The sequence below is a fragment of the Plecotus auritus genome (assembly GCF_963455305.1).
Source record: "Plecotus auritus genome assembly, chromosome: 9".
Lineage (NCBI taxonomy): Eukaryota > Metazoa > Chordata > Mammalia > Chiroptera > Vespertilionidae > Plecotus > Plecotus auritus.
The window spans coordinates 127867112-127878642 of NC_137783.1; the positions used below are offsets into that span (position 1 = coordinate 127867112).

General features: G+C 38.9%; 1 protein-coding gene across 1 annotated transcript; it reads right to left on the minus strand.

The window, feature by feature from the left end:
* Positions 1-2927: 2927 nt before the first annotated feature.
* Positions 2928-4153, minus strand: FANCF (FA complementation group F). The gene has a single exon (XM_080641196.1). It carries the CDS (start codon positions 4127-4129, stop codon positions 3050-3052), a length of 1080 nt encoding a protein of 359 aa, XP_080497322.1. The 5' UTR covers positions 4130-4153; the 3' UTR covers positions 2928-3049.
* Positions 4154-11531: the final 7378 nt, after the last annotated feature.

Consider the following 11531-nt stretch of genomic DNA (forward strand, 5'->3'; position numbering starts at 1 on the left):
ATAAAAATATTTTAAATAGTAAAACCAAAATTCATATAAATCCCTAATATTGAGAGTATCATAGACTTCATTCACAGCATAATACTATTTGTAGAATATATGTACATATAAAATATAAACCGATTATTCACATTTTATATCCCTATGCTTATACTTCTGAATTTATGCATATACAAATTTTTAAGATTAAATCCTGATCATTCATGAGATAAAACAATAAAATCACAATAGACTTTAAAACACCAAAGTTCTTTTGAACTCTAACATTTATCCCAATATTAAGAGTAATGAAGCTTCAAGAGACAGTTGTATACACATTAATTACTGTAATCATTCAAGCTACTTTCCCTTAGGGCCACTGTATTTCTAAGCCAAAAGGGCATTCTTAGCCCACTATGGCAATTAGTATCTGATAAATGATGCTACTGCCACACTTCTAATATAGTGATTGATCATTTCCAATTAATTCCTGAGAGAAATCAATGATTCCTTCCTGAAGCATTTACATTAACTAATTTATGTTAATACGAATACTCTATAGCAGCCGTGGGCAAACTACGGCCCGTGGGCCGGATCCGGCTGTTCTATCCGGTTCTCTTGCTCTCCCCTCCGCTCCTTTACTTTGAATTTATATTAGTTCACACAAACACTCCATCCATGCTTTTGTTCCGGCCCTCTGGTCCAGTTTAAGAACCCATTGTGGCCCTCGAGTCAAAAAGTTTGCCCACCCTTGCTCTATAGCCATAATTTGCTAGGGAATATGGATTATTCTATTTTTAATTGGTTACTATTTTAGAGCTTTGGTATACTGTTTCAGAGCTCAAAAATATATTTAAAAGCTATAAAGATCAAGTAAAATTGGGCAGTTTAACCACAGCAAGTAATCTTTGCATTGGTAAATGTTGATCAAACTCAAATTCAACAAAGAACTGTTGAAAAATTTGTCAAATTGTTTGTAGCTTAGAAATGTTACCATATATTGGGGACCCCACTTTTGTATGGATTTATACTCCTTGTATCTACTACTAAAATGACTTGCATTTTTAAAGCTATAACTCTAAGGGTGTGGTAATCAAATGTTTCCTCCACTCTTACTCCTTTTGTTTGCTCCATTTCTAGTGTGAGGGCCTTGGATGTTCAAGCAGCACAGTCTTGTCCTCACTGAGCTTATACTCTAATGGAAAAGACAGAAACACATCAACAACACTAAATGGGATACAATTAATAGGAAAATGGGTGGTCTGAAGGAAAACAAGAGTGCAATATATTTGGATAGAGGCTTAAGTTCTCTTCCAATTACTTCAAATTTCTCAGTGAATGTGGGAGTCCACTACTTGAGCTGTTAGGTGGAGATAGATTGTAGAGATGCAGTAAAGTATAGAAACCAGCTAACTGCAGTGATCTGGCAGATTTATGATGGATGAATGACCATATAAATTATCAGTCAAACCAGGAAACTTTAGAGAATAAAAGGGGACACTTGCATTAATTATGCCAGGACAAGAGGCATAACTCAAATCTGTCCTGAGCAAGCAATAATTTATGGTCATCCTAGGACCTAGCCCACACTAGGGGGATGAGCAAAAATGGAGCTAAGGAAAAATATATTGATGGAAGGAATGTGAGGGTTAGAGAAGAGGAAATATTTTAAGATAATTCCCAGTTTCTATTTATTGAGAAACACATGGGAGTAAGCAGGCTTATAAGTGGGGATATAGGTTTCTGTTTTGGGTATGTTTGGTTGAGTGGCTTGAGGCATTTATATGGGGATATTGGTCATGAAGCTCTGATGAGAATCTGGGCTGGAGATATAAATTGTGCACATAGGTAGTATTTAAATGGGTGAGAACACATGGGAACCAGACTATTAAATTCTGAGAAATCCCAGGAAAGGTTGATTAGGGGAGAAGTTAGGCAGAAAATCAAATTGAGAAAAAGTAGCTAGAAACATAAGAGGAAACCAGGATAAAGCAGCATCACACAGGTTTTGAGAATAGAATTTCAAGCCTAGTTTCAATAAAAGGGAGGGGTCAAAATCTCTAAAGTTGCAGAAAAGTCTAGTAGTTTGATACAAGAAAAATGTTCCTTTGCATTTGGCATAATGGAAATAATTGTGACCCTGACAAGAGTTATTTCATAGGAGTATTGAGGACAGAAATTAGATTGATGAGTTACCATTATCTGACATGTTGGTTAAAGAAAACTCTTCATTACTGCTGAGTTCAAAAACTGTTTTCTTGCCGAAACCGGTTTGGCTCAGTGGATAGAGCGTCAGCCTGCGGACTGAAAGGTCCCAGGTTCAATTCCAGTCAAGGGCACGTACCTGGGTTGCGGGCACATCCCCAGTAGGGGGTGTGCAGGAGGCAGCTGATCGATGTTTCTAATTCTCTGTCCCTCTCCCTTCCTCTCTGTAAAAATATCAATAAAATATATTTTTTTTAAAAAAAAACTGTTTTCTCTTTGAAAAAAACTACGTTTGTTTTTTTATTCTTACCTGAGGATATGTTTTGTTTTTAATGCCTTTTTGAGAGAGAGAGAGAGAGAGAGAGAGAGAGAGAGAGAGAGAGAGAGAGAGAGAGAGAGAGGAAGGAGAAACATTGATGTTTCCCATACTGACAGGGAGGAAACCCGTAGCCTAAGTATGTGCCCTGATCCGGAATGGAACCTGCAACCTTTTGGTATACTTGACGACCTTCAACCAACTGAGCCACAGGCCAGGGCGAAGTAGTCTCTTTTCAGCATTCTTAGAAATGATCCTTCTAAAAAAGCAAACTATTGTTAATTGTATGGCTTTAAATAGGATATTTCCAACGTCATCTCCTCTATCCAGAAAATCCATGGTACCACAAACCAATCTTCATATGTTATAATTACACCTATTATAAATTAGTACCTAAAATGTATTTTGGACACATGAAAGTATAGATTTGGTGGCAACACTGAAATTTTAATTTTGTAAACCATATATTTAAGTAATCAATAGAAAATGTTGCCCACATAGAAATGGGCTTGGCCGAGACGTAGAACTTGTCTTTTCCCAAATGCAACATCATGCACCACTCCCAAGAGCTAACAACAGGTCTGTCCAGATGCTAAGGCCAGGGACTTCAAAATCTCCATCCTGTGCCTTACAAGTCTCCAGGGCACGTAGAACTTCATCTTTCAGAGGCGAAGGGGCCTGACAAAGGCTTTGAAACCTGCTGAACAACTCCTCCCAGGGCCCATCTCGGTCCTCAGCTCCAACCCAAATGCCCTTCTGAAGATCGTAGTGCAGCTGTCGACCCCAGTCTGTCAGCAGACCCAGGTAGACCTGGAAAAGGTCTGGATGGCGACCCACCACCTTAGTTAAAAGCCCGGCTGGGAGGCTGTGGCAAAAAGTAGCCATGATGCCTGACTTCCCCAGAAGCCACTGAACCAGCTCGTGATGCCCCTCTCCCGGGGTTTTGGGGCTATCCAGTTTCAACTCCTTTTGGGGGGGCCCGAGGGGCGACGAAGGCAGCAACAGTGCGGCGGCTATCACCTCCAGGAAGTTGTTCTGGGGCAAGCTCTCCCACAGGCTGCTGAGCAATCTGCGGGGGCCCTCCGCTTCGGCCTCCCCCACCTCCTGCAGACGCTGCAGCAGCAGCTCGGCCTGAGTCTTTATCAGTGGGTCCTCCTGAGCGGCCGAGTTCTCTCCAAAACAGCTGGAGCGCAGCAGGTGGACGGCGGCCCGGCGGCGGGCGAGGAGGGCAAGGCGGTCTTGGAGCGTCTCCTCCTCGGCGTCCCGGACGCCGGGGCCGGGGAAGAGCTGCTGCAGCAGGCAGCGAAAGGCGGCATCCCCTAGGGCCCGGTTCCCTAGCAGGCGCTGGGACAGAAGGAGGTCGCAGCGCCCCAAGGCCCGGAAGTTCGTCAACCCGGAGAAGGTGGCGGGCCCAGAGCCGTCCTCCCGCCTCCACTGGTCCTGAAGCCGCCGCTCCAGGTCCAGGCGGATGCCGGCATGACGGCCAAAGCGCCTGTAGACGTGGCGCATGTAGCGAGACCACTGCAGGGCCCTGCGCACGGTCGCAGGGTCCCAGCTGTGGACGTGGGTGGTGCGAGAGACGGCCAGCACCTCTGAGAAGCGCTCCAACTGCTGCGAGAGCGACTCCATGGCAGCGCGCGAGGGCCCGACTTCCGTTTTCACCGTGGAGACAGCGATTCCCTGCAAGCTGATTGGTGTGTCTGTGGAACTGATACGCCTCCCTACAATGCTATTGGGCGAAGACGCTGTCAATCTGACAGCTCCACATTAATCCGGGTACTTTGAGGCATTTAAACTAGAGAAACTGCGAGGTGGTTTTACTTTGGCCTTTGAACTCTTAGGGGAGGGAGAGTAAGTGCAGGGCATCCTAGCGAGAATTCCAAGAGCCACGTGAGAGATGCTCATTTAATAAAAACGTTATTAAATGAAATTTTTAGATCAATTCACCCTAGTAAAAATGTACTGACTCCCACTAATTAATACCAGGCACTATGCAAAAGTCTGGACCGTGACATTGTTCTTTCATTATTAAAACTGAAGCCCAGGTTAATTGAAATGAAAAGTAAAATAAGATATTTTGAGAGCGGGACCACAGTCACATAACTTCTATTATAGTCTGTCGTTATAATTGTTCTGTTTTATTATTGGTTATTGTTAATCTCTTACTGTGCCTAATGTATAAATTAAGCTTTTTTATAGGTATGTGTGTATAGGAAAAAACAAAAAACATATATAAGAGTCATACTGTTTGTGTTTGCAGCATCCACTGGGGCGTCTTGAACGCATCCCGCTCAGATAAGGGGGACGAGGACATGAATGTAGTATAGTGTGCGCTATGAATACCAGTACCAACCTCCCACTTCTTGATCATGATTTCTAAATTCCTAGGTTACAATAAATTAGGAGAGAGAATGCAAAAGCAAATTTCAGGAGATTTTGTTAAAGTCTGACATCAATTGAACCATGGGAATTAAGCATCATCAATAACTAAGGATTAGATAAAGGTGCTTTCACGAAGTGCCAACCTCATCTGGTTCTGGTGAAGATTAAATGAGATAATAAGTGTAAAATGCCATTCTTGATATCATAGTTTTCTTTTAATATTCATTCTTCCATCACCTCACCCTCTTTGCATAATAACGATGCAATTCTGGATACTGATTCCAGCTCAGCTCAAGAGAGTAAGGCCTGATAATTGTGTGTCAATCATTTTAAACTATCCCTCCTCTTAATTCAATAATTAATTTAGAAACCCAGTCTTAAATCTATCTATGTATAGCATTTTTTCATGACAAAATTTTCCCAGAAGTGTCCAGGTGAATCAGTTCCAATCGATTAGGCCTTAGTAAGCAATCAGAGGAAGCAAGACATAGGGTTTTTATTTCTCTGTTCTCTGCTAAGGCATCGGTATTCCAGCCTCTTCCTCAAAACTTCTAAGAGGCCTGCCTGAGCTTCTAGTAGCACATATTGCTCCCTGCAGCCCTAGAATATTCTTGCTGTTGCTAAGTCCTGGATGCCCTGGCTTACCTTGTAGATTCCCTTAATGCTGGCCCATCCCTATAAATACTGCTCTGTTAAATTTTCTAAATCCTTACTGACTGTGCTTGTTTCCCACCATGACCTTGATTGAAACAGTTTTCTGAGTGTTCAACCATTCTTATAATTAATATAAGCCTGTGAGTCATAATATTATCAATCATTATCTATTTTGGGAATGTTGAGTAGTCAAGGGCTGTGATTACCAAATACTATCATTGTCATACACTTCTGCCAAATGTTACTGATACGTAAAAAAAATTATGACAGAACAAAGTAAAATTTTTTTCATAAAAGTAATTAAATAAAAGGAAACCACATTTATAAAGTAATGGTGCCCAGCAAGTGTGGCTCAGTGGTTGAGTGTCATACCATGAACTAAAAGGTCACTGGTTTGATTCCCAGTCAGGGTACATGTCCCAGTTGCTGGTTCAGTCCCCAGTAGGGGGCGTGCAGGAGGCAGCCAATCAACAATGTTTCTTTCTCATTGATGTATCTCTCTATCCCTCTCCCTTTCTCTCTCTCTAAAAATCAATAACATATTTTTTTTTAAATAAAGTAATGGTGATATTAAGTGGTCATTTTGTGTTTTCTTAACTTGGAAAAATAAAAAATTTTGAAAGTATTTTAAACACCTACTTTAGAATATGTATGTGTGTAGAAATATAGATAGATGATAAGTCAGTGACATTCATAATTCTGAAAATCTCCTGTTTAGTGTGGGAAATGGTAGAAGTGTTTGTAGATGGACCCAGCTTGTGAAGATTTTAGAATACTGCACTAAGGAATAGGGTCTGTGTTGAATTGGCATTCAGATGCTATTGATAATTTTGGAGCACAAGAATTACATGATCATATCTGTTATAAAGCAATGTAGAAAATTGGTTGTAGCCAGCTGAGATGGAGGTCCACTAGAAAAATATTGCAATAGTCCAGGTGCACAAAATGACAGTTTTACTAAGGAAGTGGCAGAGAAAATAAGGAGGGATGGGAGAGAGTCATGCTAAGATTTGAAAATTCCTTCTGAAGAAGAATCTATAGACCTTAACGGAGAGGAGATGCAAAATAATTCCGCAAATTGTAATTTTACTAATTGGGAAAAGTCTCTTTCCTTTTGGAATGGAACAAGATATTGATACTGATTTTGACTAATGCCAGTAATTGGAAAAGAGAATAAAAAACTCATAGCAAAGCATGGCTCAGTGGAAATTCTTATAAACTAGTTTTTTTGTTTGTTTGTTTGTTTTTAATCCTCATACTCTTTAGGATCCCCTGGATTAGCATATTACATAATAGAACCCATAATTAGTTAATACTATGTATGGTGACTCCAGAAGACATAATGATTGCATGAGAGTTGAGTTATTAAAAATGCAATTGAATTATGTAAAAGGAATAATTTAAACAGGAATATCTCCTCTTCCTTAAATAATATCCAATTCAACTTCCAGAACCTGAGTATTTAATTTGTTATCTCTTAGACTGCTAATATTCAGAAACTACTTAAATACCTGAATTAATCCCACTGGGAGAAGTTCTGCTGACTGAGTTTTATCATTTATATATTTTCCCACTGCATGGATACCTGTTTTGAAAAAAGTAATCTATATATATAAAAGGCTAATATGCAAAGTGTCCCCTTGGGAATTCAACCTGGAGCCCGGGAGTTCGATCACTCGCTATGACGTGCGCTGACCACCAGGCCACAGTGTGGAATCAAGGAAGGCCCTGGCTGGCAGCCAGAAGGCCCCAATTGGCCCTGATTGCCGACCAGGCCTAGTAACCCTACCTGTGCATGAATTTCATGCACCGGGCCTCTAGTCTCTACATAAGAAACAATGATGGCCAAAGCCGGTTTGGCTCAGTGGATAGAGCGTCGGCCTGCGGACTGAAAGGTCCCGGGTTCGATTCCGGTCAAGGGCATGTGACTTGGTTGCGGGCACATCCCCAGTGGGAGGTGTGCAGGAGGCAGCTGATCGATGTTTCTCTCTCATCGATGTTTCTGACTATCTGTCCCTCTTCCTTCCTCTCTGTAAAAGATCAATGGAATATATTTAAAAAAAAAAAAAAGAAAGAAACAATGATGACAGCTATACTGACATAAATTGAATAAATAATATACACTTTTGAGACTACATGTCAATACACAGATTATACACCCTCCTCCGTGTAGATGTGTATATTTGCATAGAAGTAAATGGGATGATATTCCCAAGAAGGTACTTGAACTAAATAACTGAACTACATTTAAGATTTCATTTTTCTTTTGCATTTATTTTTCTAATGTCCAAACTAGAAAGAAAAAAAAAATCAGGATCTCTCTTTTCTTTCAAATTAGAAGTTTGATTTCATGGAGTAGAGCTCTGAGCTCTGTAATAATGTCTGGATGCCCTTATTTTTATCCCACAGTTATCAGTATATTGCTATATAAGAACCTGCCAGCAAAGGCTTTTTTTCTGGTTCAATATGTTTTAAATGTCTGTTGTTCCCATTTTCAAGTCTCCAAAACTTTTATGTGAATTCTTTCAGCACATTTTTTTCATTATGTCCTGACTTTCTTTTTTTTCTGGATGGCTGAAGTTTCCAGACATATAACCAGAAATGTCCTAAGAGAATTAATATATAAAAAAACTAAAGCTAAGGACATGGAAAGCAAAGAAAAATATCATGTAAAATACATATATATACTGGTAAATTCATTTTAAGTTTTCCTTTAAAAGGTAATACATGAACCTAATTTTCTTTATTAATATTCTCTCACTGGGTAGCAAATATGGTGGAAAGGTATCAAGAAATTTGTTTTTAATAACTCCCAGATCCAATCTGAGTTCTTAGATTGGGCTAGTCTGTTAATATCATTAATATTAAGGACTGTTATTCCAAAAGATTTCTAGCATTTCAAAATAAACTGGCTGAAATAAGCCAAACAAGTGATTAAAACAAAATTCACAATATCACAGAGACATTTTATTTGAATGTAAAAAATATTTTTGGTAATGTTTTTTATCAGTCAGTTACCAAATTTTAAGTATAAAGAAAGGCTTTAAGGGAATATTCCATCAAATTTGAAGGGCTCACTTCATTTCCGTGGAGAGGGGTGTTTGAAGCAAAAGTGCCAGAATCTAATATTTCTTTTCCCTTTATTGTTCTGAGTGGATGAATGACTTATAATTTTCTAACAGTTTGCATAACTTTACTTAAACAGATCTAAATGGGTAAAAGCTCCTGTTTCTTGTTATTTTAAGATAGGGCATGTCCTCACCTTTCCCTTAGTTTATACACTGAGTGGCCAGTTTATTATGATCTCTGAACGCATAATAATCTGGCCACTCAGTGTATATCCTATATAATAAAAGGCTAATATGCAAATTGTCCCCCTGACCAGGAGTTCAACCAGCAGGCAGGCCAGCCAGCCACCCATGTCCCCTCCCCCTGGCCAGGCTGGCCGGACCCCACCCATGCATGAATTCATGCACCGGGCCTCCAATATATAGTGTTCAGAGATCATAATAATCTGGCCACTCAGTGTATAATTTTAGTATGCATCTGCTTTATTGATGCTCTGCAGAGAGGAGGAGATATATATATATATATAGAGAGAGAGCAACATCTCTGTTACCAGGATGTTAGTAGTACCTGGATCCATTTGAAGACTTTTCAGTATTTCATGGCCCATTCAGCATGTTAGAAAATGCCAAGAGTTCAGAACAAGGCAAAATTACTGAGGGAGCTATAGTGATAAAAATAAAGGCAAGAATTAAAAAGAATTATGTAGCCGATTACATTTGACTATATAGTGGGGGAAATATTGAGACATTTTTCAGAGAAATATTTTCCTAAATAATAATGTTATTGAAATATGACAAAATTAAGGATTGCAAGCAGCAACATAATTTTAAGCAAATATTTGCAAATTTCATAGTAAATATTTTTGTTTGTGAAAATTATTATAATTTTTAAAGTGTAATATTATTAACTTTTTCTAGTTCAAATAAAGTTTCTTTTCTGGGTATTCTTGGTTATAAAAAATGTTCATTTTATTTTATTCATTTAGTGAGAAAAAAAAAACAATTTGATGTTCTTATCCTCTGCCCAACCATGAGACTATCACTTAATAACTACAATTCTGTGTAACAAGAAATTATTAAAGTGAACACCATGTTCTTTAGCTCTTCAATGGAATTATGTTAATTAGTTTGTTTACAGGTTTTAGTAAAAAGAAAAAAAATTGCTTAATTTTAACAAGAAGGCTGCATATCTCTACAGTGTGGCTTAAGATCAATTTACCTTTTATTGCCTATACCAGCTGTGAAATTTTCCCTTATTCTTCTCTACTTTAGAGAGCCTAGGGGATACTAAATGTAGCTCTCATATCCTAGCAGTCCAAGTATTTTCAACTTTAAATCTATGTGTTTTACATTTTGTAGTCTCATTAGGCATATGGTTGAGGAACATAAACTATGAATATTAATCTGATGTCCAGGTGGTAGGAAATTGGAAGGACTTCCAGCACAGCATTAAAGGGAACAGGCAATTGAAACTGCCAGAAGAAAAATCTATTTTGAGAAAGATGTGTGTTTTGGAAACAGAGTCATAAGACATTTGACTATGTTAAATTATTTGTGTATGGTATGTCTTTTAGAAGGTAATTCAGAAATAAAAAACCTATTTCATATGGCTTAGTTAGGTAGTATTTGCACACTGCCAGGTTTGCTTTCTAATTCTAAAATGTCTTTCCTTCCTTCCTCCCTACCTCCCCACTTCCCTATTTCCCTCCCTTCTTCCCTCTCTTCTTCCCTTCCTTTCTTCCCTCCCTCCCTCCCTCCCTCCCTCCCTCCCTCCCTTCCTTCCTTCCTTCCAGCTTTGAAGAATACAAAACACTCAGAAAAGGGGAGCTAATATTATTTGTGTAATGTAGGAGCTCAAAAGTAGTCAGAAATATATACAGGCTTTATTTTATGATGTTTCCTTAAAAAAAACGCACCTTACCTTTAATTTGAGTAGTCTTATTTTTATCCCAGGAAAAAAAATCTGTTGTTTCCTTTCTCAACTATTTTGTGCCTCATGTTTCTTAGGCTTGGAACCATTTTCTTCACTTTTATTTCACATGAAACACTTCCTTCTATGCTACACATCAAATCCTACCTCTTTTGTGAGTCTTTTCTGGTAACACCAGCAGAAAGTAGTCTGTTTCACTTTCAGGTTTCCTGTAACACCTGTGGTTGCATTGTTAATTTGTCACTTACTATTTACTGCCTTTTATGACAAGTTAGGTTCTTTTTATGACCCAAATGTCTAATGACATGAGCCTACTGAATTAATCACCACGCCAGGCATATTGCTACCAGGAGAATTCAATACACCAGGTTCACTGTGCAGGGTCCCTTCTCCACAAAATGGGCAGGAACACACCGCCCAATTACATTTTCAAATGGATATGTTTATCTTAGCTCCACCCTAATGGTATTTTTAATGTCGACAATACTTTCTGCAGTACCTTACTGGATGTAGGAATGCAAGGTGTTGGAGGGGAAAGAATATGTCCTTTCTTAGATGGTGAGACTTCTTTTCATTAGACTTTGAGCTCCTAAAGGGGAGGGCCTAAGTCTTTGTATCCTTGGTTCCTAGCATAATCATTGATACATGATTTGTGTTCACCAAACTGGAGCTCAACAAAATTTTGGAATCAATCCATACCAGTGTGTGTTATAAAGTTGTTATGAGGACTCAAGGAAATCATGTTTGCAAGGCACTTAGCACAGTTACTAGCACATCATCTATATACAATTGATATTAGAGGGTTCTTTTCCTCCTATCATTGAAGTGTGTGTGTGTGTGTGTGTGTGTGTGTGTGTGTGTGTGTGTGAAGTGGTAGACATGAAAAGGATACTCTAGCTTTGAGGACTGGAAAGATGAAAAAAAATGAGGTGTGCAAGATGCATTTGGAAAGTATTTATCTCTTCAACTGATACTTTTGAACCCATATTATGGGCCA

What these genes read in the sequence shown, in the direction of transcription:
- FANCF (XM_080641196.1), bottom strand. Translation starts at nt 4,129, where the DNA reads ATGGAGTCGCTCTCGCAGCAGTTGGAGCGCTTCTCAGAGGTGCTGGCC.